The sequence below is a fragment of the Telopea speciosissima genome, chromosome 1, assembly GCF_018873765.1.
Source record: "Telopea speciosissima isolate NSW1024214 ecotype Mountain lineage chromosome 1, Tspe_v1, whole genome shotgun sequence".
Taxonomy (NCBI): domain Eukaryota; kingdom Viridiplantae; phylum Streptophyta; class Magnoliopsida; order Proteales; family Proteaceae; genus Telopea; species Telopea speciosissima.
In genome coordinates this window covers 61330347-61353846 of record NC_057916.1, presented here as the reverse complement: position 1 = coordinate 61353846, position 23500 = coordinate 61330347, and the positions used below count along the sequence as shown (strand labels likewise).

The window sequence follows — 23500 nt, the reverse complement described above, 5'->3', positions numbered from 1 at the left end:
TCATATTCCAACACTTACCGCTGGCTTTGTTTCAATCGGAAGGTTGAAGATGACTAATGTAGTCCTAGATTGGTAGAAGACCAACTAGGAACCAATCAACCCGGATCCATTATGAACAGGTGATTTGGCTAGGTCAAAATAAGGAATTTGGTGAAATTAGGGTTAGGATTTGATGTATGGGTTGGGTTATATCAAGTTGAGGTAGGGGAGTCTATCAGTGAAGGTCCTGAGATGTTTTGATGGATGAAAGTATGTAAACTTGAACGGCCAGCAACTTAGGTTTAGGGTTTCAAGTTTTGGGAAAGAGGAAAAGATGGATTTCGAGGGTTTGGCGGGGCAGAAGTTAACCAAACTTCAATGGATTTCTTAGAAGGGTATGAGGGATAATCGGTCAGATTTGTAGACTATTCTTACGGTTGGTTTGGGCTGTTGGAGTTTTAGGGAATTGATTTAAGATGGGGGGAATTAGGGTTTCAGTGGTTGGAAGGGGCAGCAAGGGAGATCAAGTTCTCCTTATGGCCAGGGGGTGTTGTGGTTGAAGTTTGATGAAGTTTTAATGGCTGGTTAGGTCTGTGAGAAATTTAGGGTATGGGAAAACTGAAAATAACAAAGGGGAAAACTAGGGTTGGGGTTGTAGAGGATTAGAATAAGAAGGATGGGGATGAGGATGGGGATGTCTCAAACAACTGTAGTTGCGGATTACTCTTGGAAGAAGCTTGTTTGAGGATGAAACTTGAATAAAAATTGGACCTTTAATTAGAACTTCAAAGAAATCTTCGAGTAACTTGAAGGAGAGCTTCAAAAGAACCACCCGGATTTCACGCCGCAAGGTGTTGATTGGATCAAACACCAATCCCACCAATCTTGATCACACACAAGACAATCTTCAGCAATGAAGAACAAGTTGTAGAGCAGCAGCTCAAAAAAGAGATTTTTTCAAAATTCAGAGGTAATGTGCACCGCACCTCCCACGATTTTATTAGTATATATAGGTGGCCAATGGCCTTATTGCTATGCAGCCTAGGAGTGTAAATACTCCTAGCTGGCTAACTCTAATATCACCTCCCTTGACTAATTCGTGGGAGGTATGGACCCAAAGAAAAACAAAATCACATTAAATAGAAAAAGGTGACTTAAAAGGCACTTAAACTGAACCACTGGTCCAATTTAAAACACTAAAACATAAAAATAAACTAAGTATAGAGCTAATCCCGTATACAACCTATGTACCCCTACTTTATATCCATAAAAGTGACATATTACATTTAAAACCCATGGGACCAAAGGCCCAACATGTATATAACCTAACCCTAGACTTATTCCCATTATAATAAGCCTCTTTTGATGATGTATCTGCATCAATGACCTATTCTCTATTTACACTTAAGGACAGATTTTTCTAAAATCACTCAAAAGCCCCCAAGTTTTTAAGTTTTTTTAATACTTTTCCCTTATTAAAATTTACAAAAAAGCCCTCTTCTTCAGAGTAAATTGCAATTTTGGTCCAGTTTCTGTTTTTCCTCTTCCAAAAAGGTCCCAGATAGTTCAAATTACTACAGAATTGTCACTGCTTCTTTATATTTGGATTTTCATCACGTGGGTGGGCCCATAGCGATCCAAAAACAGGGTTTGGAACTTGAAAGTTTCTAAATTTTTTTATTCCATTTCCCTCATTAAAATTTACAGAAAAGCCCTCTTCTTCATAGTAAATGGCAATTTTGGTCCAGTTTCTGTTTTTCCTCTTCCAAAAGGGTCCTAGATAGTTCAAATTACTACAGATTTGTCACTGCTTTATATTTGGATTTTCATCACATGGGTGGGCCCATAGCAATCCAAAAGCAGGGTTTGGAACCTAAGGTTGCATTAGGTAATTACTGCTTCCCAATTATAAACCTAAATTCAGTTTGTCAACTACACCTACTAATTCAATCAAAGAGCACCCTGGAGTTTCTCTCTTCCAAAATGCACAAAAGGGTAGCACAATTGGTCAGTCCTCCCTAGAAATCTCTTTTTTTTCTTTGCCAAATGGTGCCACACGCCAAACCCAGATGGCTTCTTTACATCTTCAGGGAACACCCCAAGTCCTTCGAAACAGGGTCAAGATTTTTAGCATCCCAGAATAGTCCGAGAACTCGTGAGATCTCGACCAAGATTTCCTTTTTTTGAGAAGTCGAATCGAGTTGGTATACGAGTTAAAAATTATACTTTCTCGATCGAGATCTCGGGTCGATCTCAACCCATCTACTTCTTTAAAAGTCATGTAACTCAACAAAATTCGATAGAACTCAATCAAGTTTTGTCCAAAAGCTGTTTTCTTCCCCATTTGAAGGTTGTGACTCATTTTAGCTCTAGATTTGAAGTTGTAATCTACGGTAAAGTTGATTCAGCTGCACATTGAAGGATTCAGCTACACATCTTCAAGATTCATCTCAAATTTGAGTCATGGCAACCGTCTCACGCCTCATGGCAACAGTGATACCCTAGGATAGGGGACTTGACATATGTTGATGACAACTCTTATATGTTTGCTATGGAGCACTATATGCCATAGTGCAGCAACACTATGTCATGGGAAGACTATGTGGCACTACTGGGGACTGAATACTTGATTCAAACTCAGTTTATGTGATGATAGTTGTAACTTGTAACATTGTAAACAGTTTGATGTATCACTTTAACATTTCTAATGCTTATTTAAGTTGTTTAGCTATTAATTGAATGTTTTGCTTGCTTTCTATTTCTAAATTATGTGTAGAGTAGGGTATTTTAGTACGTCAACGCCTACCAACTTAGGATCCAAAGTAAAACTCCTATTTGGACTTTGTTTTCGCAAAATCTGATATTGTCATTGTGTTTAAATGGGCCTAAAATAGGCTGAATACCAAGTTTCAGACCCAAACTAGGTCTAAAACCCACCGAGCCGAGGTTTCGAGTTGAAAAAAAAAAAAATGCACCAACTCGACCGAGATCTCGGTTTTTCCCAGGGTCGAGTTCCGAGTTTTAATACCTTGCATCCCAGTGCACGAGGTGCCCACTAGTGCAGGGTCTGGGAGGGGCAAATGTATGCAGCCTAACAAGTAACAACCGCTTTGTGGAGAAACTGTTTCCATGTATTGAACCTGCAACCTGATGGTTGCAATAGAGCAACTTAATCGTTACGCCAAGGCTCACCCACTTTTGAAACAGGGTCAAGATATGGAACTCAAATTGTTTGGAGAGGAGCAATAAAGGAATAGACGATCAACATACTCAACATACTCTTACTTCTGAATTTTAGAGTTATGATATGAAAACCAGGTGAAAAGCATTAAAGACATTGATCATGATCAGATTAACAGTTTGAAACATCATACGATATATTCACTATAATGAAGAAATGCAAGAAAATAAAAGTAATCCACATCGAGCCCCATCAATATAATCTAGTAATAGGTTAGAGATTTGGCTCCAAGCCTCCAATTTCAAGAGAAAATAAACCCAGTTTTTTTTTTTTTTTTTTTTTTGGGAGGGGGGGGGTGGGGACACACAAAACTCAGTAATATTTCCTAACTGAAAGAAGAGGGTGAGGAAGAGCATCAAGTTTGAAGTAGATATACCATTCTAAAATTTGTTTCAGAACAAAGACTAATTCAGTAGTGGAAACTATTAGACTAATTAAATAGTGGAAAATTTTAGTCGATTGATGCAGGGGCAATTCCTTGGACCGGCCCAAACCTGTTAGGGACCCATATGAAGATGAACCGGGTCCAATAGGAGTTTCGGGTTCCGTAGGATATTTAATTTATTTATTTAATAGGTTTTTATTAGTTGAGTTTATATTGTAATTTTCTGTTTTAGTTTCTAATAGGCTAATTAGTGGTAGAGCCTATTTAGGAGTTTATGAGTCTAAGTTAGAGTCGAGTTTAATTTCAGTTTTGGATTATAGTTAAAGAGTCTTTATTTCCTCTTTAAATACAAGGTTGAAACCTATGTAAGATTCAGATTTGGAACAAGATTTTGAATGGGTTATGTTATTAGAATGGTATGAACCACAGAACCAGGTTGTGTGACCTCTTCACTCTCTCTCTCTTCTCCTCTGAAATCTCTCTCATCTCTGGATTTTCTCTCACCTCACCTTCTATATCCTAATTTATTTCTCGGTTCTGTAACTAATGATGCTTGCAGCCCCATAATTGGGTATTGAGCCTTTTGGGTTTTCCTTATTTCACTTTGGGATTTGGGGTTTAGAGCATTCTTCCATATGCAATTCAATCCCCCACGATCCAGATCCGGAAGCCCTTTTTTATTTGAGTTTGCATCAAAGTTTCAGACCTGCAACAAAACCCAGATCAGAGACCACCACCAGGTTCAGTTGTAGAAGTTGTTCTTAGTTTTTTGTCTGATTTTCAGTTCAGTTTATTGCATGCATCAAGTGGGGACTTGAGTTGCGAATCTAGTCTCGAAGTACCGCTTGACTGGACGCCTATTGATTGAGTTTCATTGATTAAAGCTAAGAGACATTACCGCTGGTTCTGGTTTCACGAAAGAAGAAGACCTCTTCTTGATGTCTTCAATTCTTGTCTTTTGAGTTTTTTCAGAAGTACCCCTCTTTTACTCTAATTCTGTTTCGTCCCATACCTTATAATTGCTTCCAAGTCTTCTTTTCTTTTTTGGTAGAAATTGCTTCCAGGTCTGTCCTTGACAAATAAATGCAAATCCCTATTAGGTCCTCTCTTCTTTACCTACCAATTTAAACCTTAGAAAATTCTGGTTATTACAAGATTGTCATTGCCCTTCAATTATTTGGACTTTTGGGTGAGCCATAAGCGATCCAAGTCGGGTTTTGGAACCTCGGATCCGCATCATTGATAATTACTGTGCTTAACTCATGATCATCATAATTTCACAAGAAATACAAATTAGTGCAGCTTCTTCTTTTATGGAATGACAGATTGGCGGGGAAGCTAATACACAATTAGTCTATTCATTACTTATAGTCTTTTAGGTGTCCACATAACCATAATGAGAATTATTAAAAGTTAAGTTCAACATCATATACGCCAATGTAACATACAAACAAATAAAATGCAATAGCATAAAAACTACACCACACAATAATATTAACTTGATTGTGTTTGTTTGTGACAAAAGTTGCTCACCTTACATACTCATGACCCCATGACCCGATATCTCCAACTGAACCTGACAACCTGTACTTTAAACTCTCCTGCAAAAGTAAAAGGGCATCAAATGACACATCGATGCTTACGGTTACCAAACCCAAGTTTTTTTGAAGAAATCTAGTGGAAATATCAAGCTCAGGCAAAAATTAGAAGAAAACTTTGAATATTAATACCTAATATAAGGAGGGGATTTTTTTACCCAAAAAAAAAAAAAAGGAAACGAAAAACTATATGAAAGTACCAGCCATGAATAAATTGTTGCAGTAAAAACCAGTTTTCAAATAGTAATTCTTTCTAAAACAGAGACGATGGAAATAGAAAATCCATTAAACCCATGATTTGCTCAAATATATATAGGAATCAACAACAAAGACTATACACAGATCAAATACAGTCACACTGATAAAGAGACAAAATAAGTTCCATATGTGTAGAAAACTAAAAGAACTGCAAGCACTCCTTCCATAGATCTTCCTGCTTTTTATCATTTCTCATTTTTAGTAAATAATTATCCATCAGAGAATCTCAGACAAATGCGCTGATGCATACAGTAGATCTGACGTTCTTTCAATTTTCCTATTTTTATTACATTAAATAGGCCAGTCCTAGTTCAAGTAGGATTTAATTTAATAATTTACTTCCTTGACCTTACAATGTAAATTACAGTTGGGTTACACTACGGATCACCTTTAAGCCCTTATCTGTTTGTGCTTATCATGGATGAGTTAACCAGAGACATCCAAAATAAGGATCCTTGGTGCATGCTTTTTTCTGATGACATTGTTTTGGTGGACAAGACAAAAGCTGAAATTAATGCCAAACGGGAGTTATGGCGAGCAACTTTGGATCAAAAGGTGTTAAGAGAAGTAGAACGAAGACGGAGTATATAATGTAAGGCTGGATCACGAAGGACCTAGCCCCAGGCAGGATCAAATAGAAAACCCTCCAATAAACAAGAACTCAAAAGAGGGAACAATTTCCTTGGTTGAAGTAACAAATAAAAACCCACAAATTTGTAACCTGTTGAAGCAGCAATGATCTTGATGTGGCAATCTTCAAAAAATCAATGTGACAATCAGTTGAAAGAAATCCCAAAGGCTTGTAGCACTCTTGAGATCGATTTGAACAAAATTAGGGTTTGGATTCAAGAACTGATGGAAGGGGATGGGGGAATGGAATGGGCATCTCATCCTAGGCCTCTCACCTATCCTATCTCAGGATTTCCACATTGCATAAGCAACTATTCTATTATTCAAATTCGTGTACAATGCTGGCCTCCCTTACAAACCTATATAGAATACTCAAAAATAGTCTTAAACACAAAAAGGAAATGCCTAACCCAATCCTTATCTAATAAGGTATCCTAAATTGACTAGGAAAGTGAAATAATAAAGAAAACAGACTCAAAATAGGACTAAAACTAAACTTATGAACTAAATCCCGTCTTCCTACTTTCTACCCATATTTTAGGCCCATTAAAGTGGCCCATTGCACAGAAAAACCATGGGATCAAAAGCCCAACACCTACATAACCCAACCCAAAGCTTATTTTCAATCAAAAAAAGCCCTCTAAGTGACTTATCTATATAAGTATATGGTATGTAACTTAAGCAACTCCGGGATAGATAATGAGGGGGTGAAAGTTGATGAGATGGAGATTCCGCAAAGTGACCATTTTAGGCATCTAGGATCAATCATTAGTAAGGAAGGTGATATAGAAGATGATGTCTCACAAAGGATTAAAGTAGGCTGGATGAAGTGGAGAGGTGCATCCGGAGTGTTATGTGATTGACGATTCCTTTAAAGCTTAAAGGAAACTTTTACAGGGCAGTCATAAGACTGGCTATGATGTATGGTGTGAAGTGTTGGGCAATTAAGAAGCGTCATATAGATAAGCTATGTGTTGCAGAGATGAGGAAGTTGAGATGGATGAGTGGCAAAACCAAGAAGGATAAAATAAGGAATGATCATATTAGAATTGGTTTGGGAGTAGCACTGATTCAAGATAAGCTACAAGAAATTCGTCTGAGGTGGCATGGCCATATTCAACGGAAGCCTTTGGATGCTCCAGTCCGGAGGAGAGACTTGATTCAGATTGAAGGTACTAAAAGAGCTAGGGGCAGGCCTAAAATAACAGACCCTAGGGGCTAGGAGAAGTGGTAAGGAAAGACATGCATAGTTTAGGTCTTGTTTCAAGTATGACATCAAATAGAGCTGATTGGAGGGCAAGGATCTGTGTAGCCAACTCTAGTTAGTTTGTATAAGACTGATTTATAGTTGTTGTTGTGTTCATTTTCTTATTACTAATATTTTGTCTTCACAAGGATCCATGTAGCCGACCCCATTAGGTTAGGATAGGGCTGGGTTGTTGTTGTCCTTTCAATGTAAAACAAACCCTAGTTACCAGATCTGTTTTATTCCAAAAATGGGTAAAATAAGGGAGCAAAAAGGGGGAGGGGCAAGAAGAAAAGGGAAAGAAGCAGAAAAGAATTGGAACAAGAATCAGCACACAAAATGGGCACATTTTTTCTCAAATAAGGGACTCACCTTGGGCACCTAGGCACCTAACAACTACCATGGCTCACTTTGGCTCCATGACAACTATGTTACTTACACTAGAACTTGAAGTTAGAGTCCTAAAAGTCTAGCCATGGAGGAGTTTCAAGCTCTTCTCTTTCCAATTTTTAGAGTTATTTGCTGCAAATACTAACGCAAATAGGCAATCCAATTATGAGTGATTGGATTTTTTATTTTTATTTTTTGTGTGAGTGGTAGGAATTTTTAAAGTCCATATGAAGAGTTGTAATCAGTTCCATTATTCAATTAGCAAAATCAAAATCTTTCTCCACAGATTACTCCTTTCTATGCATTCATGGGGTTTAGTGGTGAATTTCTGATGCAGAACTGAAGTCCTACATCCGCAAGAAGAAGAAGCACAAGAAGTAGTCCAACTGTCTAAGTAGTTTAATAGGGATGCTTATGTTTAGTAGATTCTCATACTTAGTTTTTTCCATAGTTTTCATTTTTTGTTTTAAATTGAACCAGTCCAAACTGGTTTGAACTAGTGGTTCAATTTAAGTGATTTTAGATTATTTTCTTTTGTCTTGGGAATATTTAAGTTGTAATTAGGACCCCCACCCCTCTCCATGATTTTTCCAGGAGGGTGTACTATGTAATTGGACTCAGCCTAGGATTCCTACTCCTAGGCTGAATAGGGAAAAGGCCCTTGGCCAATATAAATAAACATCAAATTTGTGGGGGCTCCATTACCTCACAATTTTGATAAATTCTCTTCTCAACCTGCTCTGCAACTTTGTTTCCTCCTTTGGAGAATTGTCTTGTGTCTGATCAAGGCTGGTGGGATTGGTGTTTGATCCAATCGACACCTTGCGGTGTGAAGCCTGGGTGGTTCTTTGAAGATCTCCTTCAAGTTCTAGTTTAAGACTCAATTTTTTTTCAAGTTGCAACAAACAAGCTGCTGCTGCTGCTGCTAAGGTTTCTCTGCAACAAAAGTGAGTTAGAAGCATCCCCATTCCCACTATTCTTCTTCTAATCCTCTCACGTCCCAACCCTAACATTCCCCCTTTTTATTTTCACTTTTCCAACCTCAAAACCCTGTCCAGACCTGACCAGCCAGCCACGAACCCCCAAAATTGGAGCACATAACCCCCTGCACCTAAGGAAGACTCGATCCAAAGGCCAACCTTCATCTCCCACTAAAACCCTGCCAAAACCCTACCACCATTATTCCCCAATAACCTAATTTCTGTCCAGCACATTCTGACTATCAAAAACCCTCCATATTCTGACCAAGTGCCCCTTTCCCTCTTAGGGAAACTCGATCCAAACCCCTGCCTAAGGAGACCATCCTAAACCTTAGATCCCCTCATATTCCACTAATACAAAACCCAAACCCTAAACCTAAATTGCTGCCAAACCAAGTTTACACTCTTTCCTATCAAAACTTAATGTAACCTTCACCGATAGACTCCCCTACCCCAACTTGACATAACCCACACATCAAACCCAAACCCTAATTTCACCAAAAACACCTATTTTAGCCTAGTCGAGTTAGAGTTCATAGCAGATCATGGTTTATTGGCTTCTAGTTGGTTTCCTATCAATCTAGAACTACATTAATTTCTTAACAGTCTAGGAAGATCCCAAAGTTCCTTTCTTTTTCTTTTTCTTTTTTTTTTTCCTTTTTCTGCTCTCCATTCAATTTTTTGCCTAGCTTCCAGTTGTGTCATTCAATTACAGGCCTATAGTTACAACACATATTTTCCCAGATCAATTTTGTACCATTGTCAGGTTTCCTAAAAGTTCTTCATCTGCATATGTTACCTTAATTGAATGGAGAAATTCCCAATATATACAGTTTGACCAATTAACACATTCTTGAATTGGCTTTCGTCGAATTACATTCTGAGAGTGTTATCAATATCTGCAGATAATCCCACCCAGCAGCACATATTAGCACTTAGGAAAATAGTTCTCAAGTCAAGCACATATCTTCTTAGGCCACAATGTCCACTTTCCTAAGGTGTAGTTGTATTCTGAGATGTTTTCCTTAGTTTCTTTAGTTTGTTATTAGTTCCCATGTGTGAAAACAATAAAATATTGCATATTTTCTTGATTATTGTTAAGAACCGTGGGCTTGGAATATTTTCTCTTCATCTTTAGGGTTTTATTGCTTTCCCGTTTTACTATTTTGCCCTCCTCGTCTAGCATGGTAGACGAAACCTGAACCATGCTCTAACGGTTGGAATCCAGAATATGATTTCTTGACTGGTTTGAATCCAGAATATGATCAGGTCCGTGTTCAGATACTAGGGTGTGATTCATTTCCCACTCTTCTTCAGGCATATAATCTTGTTCAATCTGAGGAACATCGTCGGACTGTTATGATGCCCTCTGCTACTCCTGTAAGGTTAGCCTTGCTTACTACTCCACCTACACCTCTTCCTGTGGACACTTCCAAAGCTCCTCCTTTGGTACGGGAACCCGTGAAATGTGACTGTTGTGGTCGCCCTCGTCATACACGCAAAACTTGCTGAAAACTTCATGGGCACCCTAAGAATGGACGCAATCCTCCCAAATCAGGTGACACTCGTTCCTAGGCCCATCTCTCTGATGCGGCTGATAGTTCTCCTGCCACTTCTACACCGGCACCTTTCTCCCCGGATCAGATGGCCACAATTCAAAAATTGGTGACACAGTTGACTACTTCTAGTTCTTCTTTGTCTCCAATCTTGCCCAGTCAGGTAATTTCCTAGTTTCATCCTCAAGTCCCTTGTGGTTAATTGATTTTGGTGCAACAGACCATATGACCAGTAACTCTAAGGTCTTCCGTACCTATACTCCTTGCTCTGGCCGGGATAAGATCTGTGTTGCCAATGGGTCTATGTCCTCCATCTCTGGTAAAGGTTCAGTTAATTGTTCTTCCCACCTCTCTCTTTCTTCTGTATTACATGTTCCCAAGCTATGTGCAAATGTATTGTCTATTTATCGCCTGACTACTTAGTTGAATTGTTCTGTTCATTTCTTTTCTACTCATTGTTTGTTTCAGGATCTGGTGACGGGCGCAACGCTTGGGTATGGTCGGGTCCGTGATGGTCTCTACTACTTGGAGTCTCCACCAACCGCACCTCTCTCGTCCTCTACTCATACTCTTTGTTCTAATAGTGCATTGACCAAGTTTCATCACTAGCATCACCGCTTGGGACACCCTAGTTTTCACATTTTACGTTCTCTATTTCCGGATTTGGTTAAAATTTGTGGTTTAGAACAGCTTCATTGTGATGTGTATGAATTTGCTAAGCACACTAGAGATTCTTATCCTATTAGTGATGTTAAAAGTGATATTCTATTTTCTATTATTCACTCTGATATTTGGGGTCCTTCTAGGACTATTGATTGTCATGGTTATCGATGGTCTATTACATTTATAGTTAATAATTGCACCAGACTTACATGGGTTTATCTCTTGAACAATAAAAATGATGCTTTTTCATGCTTCCAGTCTTTCCATGTCATGCTTCGTACCCAATTTAATGCCACTATTCGAGTTCTTAGGAGTGACAATGGTACTAAGTATCTGGATGGTACCTTTCAATGGTATCTTCTCTCCCATGGAATTCTTTCCCAGACTTCCTGTATTCGGACTCCAAAATAAAATGGCATCCCTTAACGGAAAAACCATCATCTCTTGGATGTAACCCATGCCTTAATGTTCACTACTAGTGTCCCTAAAACCTATTGGGGAGATGTTATCCTCATTGCCGCCTATCTCATTAATACAGTTCTCTCTAGTGTTCTTAATTTTAAGATACCCATTTCTTTCCTACCGGATCCCACAATTGCTTCTTCTCTTCCTCCCAAAATATTTGGGTGCGTTTACTTCGCCCACAATTCTTCTCCCTCTTGTTCTAAACTGGATCCTCATGCTATTCGGTGCATTTTTCTGGGATACTGACTCTCAGAAGGGTTACAAATGTTATCATCCCCCTTCTTGCCGCCTTTATATCACCATGGATGAAACCTTTCATGAGTCTAAACAAAATTTCTCGACACCTCTTAAGGAGGAGAGTCTAAAGGAAGAAGAGATGTCATTACCCACTCTAGTAGTTGGTAGTCTACTTGTTCCAATTCCAGAAACATCTGTCCAAACCCCTCCTATTGTTCTGGATTAGATAACTTACACTCGGGACTAAATCCAAGCGAATACCATGGACGGTTCTCAACCATTACCCATGGTGGCGCCTTCACCAGATCTGCCCTCACCATCAGGTAACATCTCTCCTATTATTAATTTTGTACCTGTTTCTGCAAATGCTCCTGATGAGCGCCCCATTGCTCTAAGAAAAGGGGTTAGTTCATGTACCCAACGTCCCATACTCCCATTAACTACTTTGTTTCTTATGAGTCTTTATCGCCCTCCTATCGGCCTTTGTTTCCTGTCTTCTGTGTCTACTCTACAGGATTGAAAGGAAGCCATCAATGATCCAACATGGAAGGCTACCATGATAGAAGAAATGTAGGCCTTGTTAAAAATAGTACCTAGGAACTCACTCCTCACCCTACAGGGAAGAAATTAGTGGGCTACAAATGGGTATTCACAGTCAAGTAGCAAGTTGATGGCACTGTTGAGAGATACAAGGCACACCTAGTCGCAAAAGATTTTACCCAAACTTATGGAATTGATTACCAAGAGAACCTCCGCCCCTGTAGCAAAGATGAACACAGCAAGGGAACTATTATCCGGTGCTGCCAATTTGGGTTGGATCTCCAACAATTAGATGTCAAGAATGCCTTCTTAAATGGAGATCTTGAAGAAGAAGTTTACAGGGATCTACCCCCTGGGTTCTTTTCCTTCAGCTACTGGCCATGTCTGCAAGTTGAAGAAATCCTTACATGGTCTCAAGCAATCTCCCAAGGCCTACTTTGGTCGATTTCTAAAAGCCATGCAAATATTTGGATATCGTCACAGTCAGACTGATCATACTTTGTTTGTGAAAAGAGATGGATCCCAGATCACTGCTCTCATTGTGTATGTTGATGATATAGTAATCACTGGGAATAATGATGATGAAATATCTCATTTGAAGCCACTACTTGTAAGGGAATTTGAAACCAAGGATTTGGGTCCTCTTTGGTATTTTCTTGGGATTAAAGTGGCAAGGTCAAATAAGGGCATTTTCATCTCCCAACGGAAATACGTCTAAAACTTTCTTCAAGACACTGGCATGTTAGGGTGTAAACCTGTTGATTCTCCCATTGAAGTCAATCACCAGTTGTGCAATCATATGGAGGACCATGTTGATAGAGAACAGTATATACGACTGTCGATTGATCTACTTGTCTCATACTCGATTTGATATTGTTTATGTTGTGGGCATTGTCATTCAGCTTCTTCATGATCCCAGGATATCCCATCTTGAAGCAGTCAATTGTATATTACGCTATTTGAAGTCTACCCCTAGGAAAGGTATTCTCTTCTCCACTAATGGGACCCTTCGACTGGAAATATTCACTAATGCCGATTGGGCAGGATCCATTGATGACAAGAGATTTACCTCTGGTTATTGCTCCTTCCTTGGAGGCAATCTAGTTATATGGCATAGCAAAAAATAAACAGTTGTCTCTTGCTCCAGTACAGAAGCCGAATTTCGTGACATGGCACAAGGAATTTGTGAACTTATATGGCTTAAGGGAATTTTGAGTGATTTGGGAATCAATTCTGAAGATCCTATTCCCCATTGTACAAAAACTCACGAAATCTCGGTATTTTGAATATTTCGACCTGTCCGAAACAAAACGCTACTTGGATACGAAAAAATACATTGTTTCGTTCGAAATTTCGATCGTCTCGCAATATTTCAACCCAATATATCATCTCGCGAGATATCGAGTTTTGAACGCCCTGTTGTTCATCTGATTCATATTCCTTGGAAACTAACCACGCTAGGATATCGTCATGAGTAAGATCGTAGAAAGTATCAATAGGCTCTAGTGGCTGTTCGTTTAAAAAACATTTCTCCCACTCTTGGCAATGCCGAAAGATCTTTTTTCTTTTTTTCTTGAAAGCTCTTGCAGAGCCTCACATGCTTTCTCAAAGCGTTACTAGCTGAACAGCTGAACAATGAGCTTTAGGCTTACTCGTAGCGTTTCTAGCTTGACAACTTTCTTTCTTAGAACTTTTTGGCCAAGTTACAAAACGTCCCTTATAAAAATAGACACTGTTTCGTGAGTCTCACTAGAAATTTCGACCGAGAGCTCACAACAATCTCCTTTTTCTTGTTTTTGGTAATTTTTGCTCATTTTTCACTCATTGTTGGTGATTTTTGGTTTGTTCTTCGAATCTTCTCGCTTTTAGCACATCTGTGAAGCTTGTGCACTATTCCAGGTAAAACCATTTTCTCTAAAATTGTCTTTTTTTTTTTTTAAATGCATGATTAATACATGTTTGTTAGTGATGAAATTAATATATGTCAGACACCGGAGGCCGATCTACAACCTCATGGTGTCAAATTTTTTTTTGTATATATATTATTTTTTTATTTTTCTGCTTCGAAAACTTGATTTTCCTACAACAAAAATCTAAAAAAAAAAAAATAGGGGTTATGTACATTGTATGGTGATCAATTAAATATATGTTAGACACCATTGGCCGATCTACGGTCTCACAGTGTCAAAAATATTTTTCTGCCAATAATTAGTTATTATAATTTTCAGAAATTATGAAAATTATATAAAAATTCAAAAAAAAATAAGGAAAATATGAGGTTTTTGTTTGAAAATTACTGAAAAATATGAAAGTAAATTCTACATGTTTTTTAAGTGTTGTCCATTGCATATCATTTCGGTTTTGTTGTGCTATGCCAATATTTATTTGAAAAATATTTTAAAAAATTGTTTTTAAATATGAGAAAAATATGAGGGTTAAGGGAAAAATATTAAATAGCTATATACTTGTTTTAGTGCTCTCAAACTAAAAGAATTGATGTGCTTCAGTGATTATTGAATTGTCTTGTATTCATGCAACAGTAAACAAGTCCGATTATGGCGCCGTGATAGACGACAGAGCCAGAGGTAGGGGGAGCAGAGACCACCCAGACGCACTAGGGATGACATTGCATGGTTGCATGTCACTCCAATTGATGGGGATAAAAGAAAAACACAATGCAATTACTGTCACCTGAAGTTTTCGGGAGGTGGAGCCACTTAGACTCAAACAACATCAGGCTGGGAATTCTCCTAAACTAGTTTCATGTCATATGGTCCCTGTTGAGGTATCTAGGGCTGTCAGTGAGTACATGAAGGGAGGGAGTAAAAGGAAGGCTCAGGGGGAGAAGGCAAGGGCAGACCTTGAGGATGCAGCGAGGAGTACAGCAGGAGGCTACGATGATGTTGCTTATGATGATGATGATGGTGATACGAATGATCCTGTCTATGTTCCTAATGATATAGAGACTAAGCAAGAGGCTAGGGATTGGAGACGGGCGACAGGGTTGAGCAGAGGCACTTGTTACGAGAAGCAAGACAGACAGAGAGTAGGTGGTAGTGGAGGAGTTGGTACCTCTAGAGCAAGTGCTAGTGGTAGTGGAGGAGCAGGTACATCTAGAGCAGGTGGTAGGCAGCCTGGGGTGCCTAATCCCTTTAGGAGATCACAGAGTACAAGAGGACAACACCGCCTCCACCACGTCCAGTAGTACCACCACGAGCTGACCCCGCACTCCAACAAGCACCTTGTGTTTACACAAAGGAAGACAACAAGCAACCAAAAATCAATGGAGCCTGAAAAAATCTGAAGGGGATGGTAAAGGAATCTATAGCTAAGTGGATTTTATACAATATCATCCCAGCAAACACTGTACAAGGCCCCTTTTATCAGACTATGATAGATTCCATTGCTGAGGCCGGCCCAGGGTATAAGGGGCCCACCCCCATGAGATCATGAATGTGTATTTGCCCCAACAGAAGAGAGAGCTTCAAGAATATATCAATGAAATGAGGGGGATGTGGGAGAGCTATGGGGTGACCATAATGTGTGATGGTTGGACTGGTCCTACAAGAAAGTCCATCATCAACTTTATGCTATATTGTGATGGGAGGACAGTCTTTCTCAAGTCTGTGGATGCATCCAAGGAGAAAAAGGATGCAAAGTATATCTATAAGCTGTTGAAGGACGTGGTAGATGATGTAGGAGTCGGGAACGTTGTCCAGATTGTAACAGACAACGTAAGCACCTACAAAAAGGCCTGTGAGAAGTTGATGCATAACAGTAAGTATCGGCTGTTTTGGACTCCTTGTGTTGCCTATTGTATAGACCTCATATTGAAGGATATGGGAAAGATCAAATTGGTAAACATGTTATGGAAAAGGAAAGACAAATGACCAACTTTGTATACAACTATGGGTTTGCATTAAACCTCGTGAGGGAGAAGTGTGGGGTTGACTTAGTGAGGCCGGACATAACTAGATTTGCCACCAACTACATTGCACTCAAGAGTATTGAGACCAAGAAGTCTGGACATAAGTCTATGTTTGCTTCTGAAGATGGTTTAACTGGAATGGGTCCAATACCCATGGTGGTAAGGGAGCACAAGCTACCATTGCATCAGACGACTTTTAGTCAAAGTTGCTACCCATTGGTCAAGATTTTGCATATAGTTGATTCTGCCCTCAAGGGACCAACCATGCCACATTTATATGCTGCCAAAGACTTGACGAATGAAGGTGTTTACAATACCAATCCACGAGGTAGCAAACATTTTCTCACAATTATCAAGGAGCACTGGAAAAATCAACTTATGCATCCATTGCATAAGGCTGGGGAGTATAATTTTATTTTTATGCAATTACATCTTTTAAAGTTAATTTGAAAGATATATTACTAACTATTAAGGCATTGACAATATGTAATGTCAATTTTCAGCATACTATTGAACCCCAAGTACCAATACAATCATAGGCTTGGATTGAATAGTAGTCTTATTGAAGCAGTAAAGCAAGTAGTTACCAAGTTAGAGCCTAACAGTAAAGTACAAGCTATATGGAACAATGAGGTGAGTCTTAAAATTCATTTGGAATTACCTCAGTAAATACTAAATAGTAATGAATTACTAATTTTAAATATTTTCCAAATGATTATAGTTGAAGACTTTTAGGGATGCATTGGGGAGTTTTGGAACCGATGCTGCAGAGCAAGGCCGGACACATGGTGATGCTGGTACTCATTAGTCATTACTCAATTCAATATCTTATTCTTTAAATTATGTATGTATTGAAACTTTTGAAATGAATATAACATGTCTCTTTTGTTGCAATGCAGCTGAATGGTCGGTGTTGTATGGGGGTTTGGCAGAGAATTTAAGGAAAATAGCAATCAAGGTTCTCTCCCAGACATGTTCCGCATCTGGCTGTGAACGGAATTGGAGTACATTTTCTCTCATCACTCCAAGAGGAGAAATAGATTGGGTTCCGAACATCTATCTAACTTGGTGTATATGCATTACAATTTGAGGTCGAAGATAAAACACATACGCATGGGACAAGAGGGTATCAGGGAAAATATCGATCTCGCCGACATTTTCAAGGTGGAGTCGGATGATGAAGATCCTATTGTGGATTGGGTGAGGGATAGAGGTGAGCCAACGTTATATCAATCTGGAGGTAGGCCTGACCCCATGATAGCCGAACATATAGAAGCCGATGTGGATGAGTTCATGGCTAAAGAGGGTGAGGTACACGCACGGGACGCGTCACCCATACCGTTCCAGCCTACTGGTGGCAATGTTGATGAGGAAGAAGATTGCTCAGTGCCCTCCAGTGGCGGTAGTGGGACTCAGACTCAAACTCGTAGAGATGATTATGGTGTTGATGGTAGCGATGGTGAAGATGGTGATGATGGAGGTGATGATGGAGGTGATAATGGTAGTGATGGTGGTGGTAGTCAAGCATACGAGGGAATACGAGAGCGGTATGTGGTAGGAGAGCAGCAAGAGCCAGTCCGATTCACCGGAGAAACACAGTTTGATCATGCCACACAAGATACAGACCATGGTGCACGTGCCCCCACACCGGCCACCTCGACCTACTCGAGACAACGTCATGGCCAGTCCCGTCCCCGTGGTACTAGTAGGCCGGTTGATCTTAGGGACATTGATACCTTATCTGGCTCTATTGGTGGATTGAGTATTGGATAGGGACAGCAAATCGAGTGGGCATTTTTGTGCCCCATCTTTTTAGATAGAGAGCAGTCCATCTCCAGCACAATCAGAGTATAGTTCATCTCATTCACATCCATATGGTAGACTAAGGGGGGGAGCATATATCTTCTCCATCCATTCCCAAGTACGACTCCCATTCACAGGGACGTAGTGGATCATCTTTTTTGGATGACATCTTTTCCTACCCAACCCACCAGCCGTACCCGTATATGCCCCCAGAGGCGTTATATCATAGTGGATCAATGGGTAGTACTTCACAGTTTGATGATCCATATCCTAGGATAAGTTACCTTCAGCATGTTGCTGATGCAATTTACATGGCCATTGTTGATGACAACACTCGTTTCTTCTCCCAGACTATGACGTGGCATTCATTTGTTCTACAGTGGGAGAACAATGCACGTCGGCTCCATCGGACTATGAGTGGGGTCGATCCTAGATGGCAGAGTAATTATTATTAGAATATTTGTAAACATAAGTCATTTGATGACTACTTGACTTGTATTAGACTATTGGGGATATTGTCATATTGATATCATCTTCTTAAGTTGTTAATGACTTATTGTACTTAATATTATGACTTAAGTTATGAGTCATTCACTTTATGTTTCCAACTTCCAAATCAATTTACTTGTTTAAATTGCTGATTAATTATTAACCTATTATGCCCTCTAGTACTTAAAGTCTTAAACAATGTGTATGTGCAATAACTAAGTTATACATAAGGATTCGACCGTATATTACCAATCAATGGTGCAAATCCAAAAAACCACTTTAGGTGACTATTTTTGCAATTTGAACATTTAAATGTGTTTATATAGCCTAAAATATGGTTTCCATGTAGTCTCAGGCATTAACTTGACCTAAAACCCACCGAAATGACCTACCGAAACATAACAGAAAAAATGCAATATTTCAACCGAAATATCCGAAATTTCGGTCAGCCCGAAACACCGAAACAAGTTTTCAAACTATGTTATTCGCCTTTACTGTGACAACAAGGTTGCCATCAATGTTGCTCGTAATCCTATTCAGCACGACCACACCAAAAATGTGGAGATTGACAGACACTTCATCAAAGAAAAGCTTGAGGGAGGAGTGATCTGCATTCCTTTTGTTAGTTCTGAGAATCAGTTAGATGATGTCTTCACCAAGGGCCTAAACTGTAAGATGTTCCATCCATTGGTCTCCAAGCTGGGCATGTTTGATATATTTGCACCAACTTGAGGGAAAGTGTTGAGAACCGTGGGATTGGAATATTTTCTCTTTGTCTTTATGATTTTATAATTTCCCGTTTTATTATTTTGCCCTTGGGCTGTAATTCTCATTATAAATAAAGAGGACCTTTGCCATTAATGACAAGTGACATCATTCCTAAAATCTCTGATTCTGCACTATTATTTCTTATTTTCCTCTTCAATATCTACTTCGAAGTGCAGGAATTTGTTTTTCACACAACACATCCCCATTACATAAAAAAAACAATAAGCTCATGGCGACAAAGTTCTTTTTTTCCTCTCTTAGAAAAAATGGGGATAAAAAACCTGGAAAACAAATAAATACAATTGAACACTAGAGTCAAACACTTCAAACTAGAAATAGCATTATAAAGCAATTTTGCATACCCGTTCTCCTTCAGCAGACATAGTCAAGGCCAAAACTGAAAGTATGTCTGCGAGGAATTTCTGCAAGTAAATGGAGAAAGGGAAGGTCAGAAACCACATAAGCAGTAGTGCTCTTTGAACAAAATTATGGAAAATACCAAAACAAACTGTTCATACTTTCTCAGGAGAATCGTTCATTGTTTCGTAATATGCTTTTAAGGTTCCATAGTGGGGACGAAGAAACTTTAATGGCTTCGGAACCGAAGTCATGGAACTTGTAGATGTTCGGATCTCCTGCCTACAAGAAGAAAGAAAACACATTCTCAAGCTACAGTGTAGATAAAGTTATTCCAGGCATAACCACTGTCTCCAAATTAGAAACATTGTTCAATGCAGATTTATCCACAATAGGATACAGTAAGAAACATTATGTTACAACTTCACTGAATGCACTCCTCCCCCATGGGAAAAAAAAAACTATATGATATTGCACAACTCTGAAAAATGTGTCACGAAAGAAAGAGGCAGCAAAAGCACTTTCACGATATAGATGTCAAGAAGAGCCTCTTCTATTATATAGCTATACATATTAAAAATAAATACACTCTCCCTACATTTTTTCCCCGAACCACTGTCTCCCAAGACATTGCTCTCACGGTAAAATGGACACTGATCTCACTTATGCCCCCACTAATAAATTTTCCTTGCTATTGTAGAATTTGGTCCAATCAAAACATGCATATAAAGGACTTAATTCCTAATTCAAAAAATGTTATCTGAGAAGTACACCACAAGGCAGTATGCATGAAATGCATACTAAATGCTTAACGAAACAAAATTTTGTATAGAATATTCTTCAAAATAGGAGATGCGCTCCCTATAAAGTGCAGCAATCAAAGTTACCTATTGCATGGGTTATATTCTAGAAAGTGAACAGTTCAAATGCCCTAAACATTCACCCGTACTTAACAAACACTCTTCAAACTTCAGCTTCTCCCACCCCACTCCAAACGTTATATTCTGTTCAGTAATTTTTCCAACTGCCTTATATTATTCTGAGCTACCGAGCGTTACAACATAAAAACCCAAACAAATAAAAAGAAATCCCCGTAAAAATCGAAATTTTAAGAGACTAAACTACCTCATACTCTCGAGGGCGACTTTCTGCAAGCCCGGGTCAGGATCTTGAACTCTCTCAACATAGAGCTCCAACTGCTGCTTTAAGGCTAAATCTTCATCTGACTATAATTCGTATGTAAAAAATGCGTAACAGATCGAACAGCTTAGAGAACGAAGGTAAAAGCTCAATAAAACTATAATAAATAAAAAAAACAAAGGAAAGTAGGGTTTTGAACTTACAAGATCTTCCTCCTTCTTCTCATCCTTTTTCTTCTTAGGGTCTTTGGAAGGGACCTTCAATGAGGCCTCCTCCCGATTTCCGTCATTTTTAGGGTTTGGGTCGGTTGTCATGTTTCAGAGCTCCACCAGTGAAACCAAAAAATAGAGAGAGAGATAGGTTGAGTTTATAAAGCACTTATCGATCTCCAAAGCTTATATCAAGGACTTCGGAGATTCTGACTTGAAAGATAAGTAAACCCGAGACAGAATGTCACCAATAGAAATACGAGCTAAAGTATCTCGGGTGGTATGAATGTAAAAACAGACAGGATTTTGGAATGGCACCTGAAATCAACGTTTCCCCAATATGCTTTCCTTTTTTTTTTTGGTAAAACCCCCCAATATGCTTTTTTGTTTTTTTTTAATGGGGAAAGAAAGTATATATTAAGTAATAAAAGATAACGACCGTATAATATTGTTTGATAACTGTATGTGCTCTTGGTGAACATACATATAATTAGTAAGAGCACAAAGTAAAGAGAAGATTGGAACATCTAGATTGAAAACAAAAAGCCTAGAGTTCCAGTAGGCTATAAGACTAGAATATAATAACGGTTGCAGGTGGACCGATTTGTTGGGATTAGTAACCAACTCCAAGATCTCCTTCTTATTGCACCACATTTCCTTGATGTCGTATCCTTGTCTAGTAGCAAACTCCATCCCCTGAGTAATGCTAAACAATTCTATTTCCAGAATATTATTAGTACCCAAAAAACCTGCAGAAAGAAATATAAGTTCTCCTTATAGCAGAACTATAAAGGCCCAACCAGATCTGTTTAGTTCTGAGGCAGCAACCCCTGCGCATAGCAAAATTGGAAAATTAAAGACTGGAAGATTATCCAAAGATGACAAGCTATTGAGCTCATTCGTGTAGCATGTTGAAGATTCAATGGGATCACAACAAGGTGGGTTAACCGAAAGCTCACAGAGCCATTTGTTAGCCATAGTCATGATCCATAATGGATCTAGCTTATCCTTCTGAAATAGAACTTTGTTCCTGTGAATCCAAATGAAATAGCAAAAGATGATGAAAACAGAGAAAAACCATTTTGTCATAGCTTTATCTTTTAGATTGCTTAGAGTGTAGGACTCATAAAAGTGTAATAAAGATGGAAAGGATATGTGTTCAGTTCTAAGCCCTAAAGGTCCCGCAGCCCATACGTGTTTTGTCCATTCACAAGAGACCAAAACATGCCAAATAGATTCCACATGTGTCCCACAAAAGACACAAGTTGGGTCGATATAAGTCCACTTTGACAGGTAACCCTTTATTCGCCAAGCATGCCAAAGAACATGAGAAGATTTTGAACTTAGGGTGAATTGTAATTTTCCAAAAATACCTCCACCATTGAGTGTGTGTGAAGGGGTAGAGTGTAAAAAGAGTAGGTGCAACTTTTTGAGTAGAAAAAATAGGTGAATTAGTAAGAGTACATAACCAAGCATCTGTACGATTGACAAAGTGAATATTACCACAAGCAAGTGAATATTACCACAAGTTGAAGCAAAGCAAATTGGCAATTCATTTGTAAATGAAGAGTGTAGAGAGCCAAAATTATCAAAGGCATTGTAGACAGACAAATCAGTTGCATTGGTGGGAGCTATACTAGATAAATTATGTTAAGGAATTGTAGCAACCCAAGGATCATGCCAAAAGAAGGAGTTGTGACCATTACCTATTTTATGAAAAACCATACCTTTCAAGACTGAAAGCATTTGGGTAATGCTCTTCCAGGACCAGATCCCTTTTTTCTCCTTACCTTTGGATGGAAGATGGAAGAGTTGTTAAAATACTTTGATTTTAACAAAGTGGCCACATGTCTTCTGGTTGGTTGAGAAGTCTCCACCCTAATTTCAAAATTAAGGATTTATTATGGATTTTCGCCTTTCTTAACCCAACATCTCGCGCAGTAGGGGGGGAACAAATTTTATCCCATGAGATCAAATGGGATTTTCCTCCACCATTCCAAAAATTCAGGTAAATATTGGATGATAATTTTTCGACCTGCAAAAGAGAGATGATTAGCTTTCCAAATAGATAGCCTAGACTTAATTCTATTCACTAGGCTTCCCAATTCTTTAACTTTAGATCTCAAGGATAGAAGGTTTGTACCCAAATTAGAGGTGCTAGGATTGTCATTTTGGATTCCTAGGATAGATCCAAGTCTATTTCTTTCAGTCTATGGGATATTTCTACTGAAAAATAATCCACTTTTTCCAAAATTAATTTCTTGACCAGAGAGATTTGCAAAGAGGTCAAGGACTGCTTTAATGATAAGCAGATCATTCTCAGTAGCTCTACAGAAAATAAAAGTGTCATCTACAAAGAAAAGATGAAAAATTTCTGGGGCTGATCTTGAAATTTTTATGCCTTTAAACATTCCCATGTCTGTATAGACATTTAGTAATAAGGATAAAACTTCCATTATGATAATGAACTGGTAAGGGCTTAAAGGACAACCTTGGCGTAGACCCCGGAATCCATGGAAGAGCCCAAAGGGACTACCCTTAATCTTAATGGAAATTGAAGAAGTAGAAATCAAATTATGGATTAGATTTCCCCGTGAAGTCCCAAACCCAAGAAACTTGAAAATGTCTTAAAGAAGTT

The 23500-nt window shown here is 38.8% G+C and overlaps 1 protein-coding gene across 1 annotated transcript in view; it reads right to left on the bottom strand.

Annotated features, from left to right (window-relative positions):
• Positions 1-20986, bottom strand: part of LOC122665784 (26S proteasome non-ATPase regulatory subunit 2 homolog A) — a 58341-nt gene extending 37355 nt beyond the window's left edge. The window contains exons 1-5 of the mRNA XM_043861924.1: positions 20857-20986; positions 20639-20739; positions 19675-19795; positions 19519-19578; positions 5139-5206 (exon numbers count right to left, since the gene is read on the bottom strand). Coding sequence (XP_043717859.1) covers positions 5139-5206; positions 19519-19578; positions 19675-19795; positions 20639-20739; positions 20857-20967 — 461 coding nt within the window. The 5' untranslated portion in view covers positions 20968-20986. The remainder of the gene's footprint in view (positions 1-5138; positions 5207-19518; positions 19579-19674; positions 19796-20638; positions 20740-20856) is intronic.
• Between the last annotated feature and the right edge of the window lie 2514 nt (positions 20987-23500).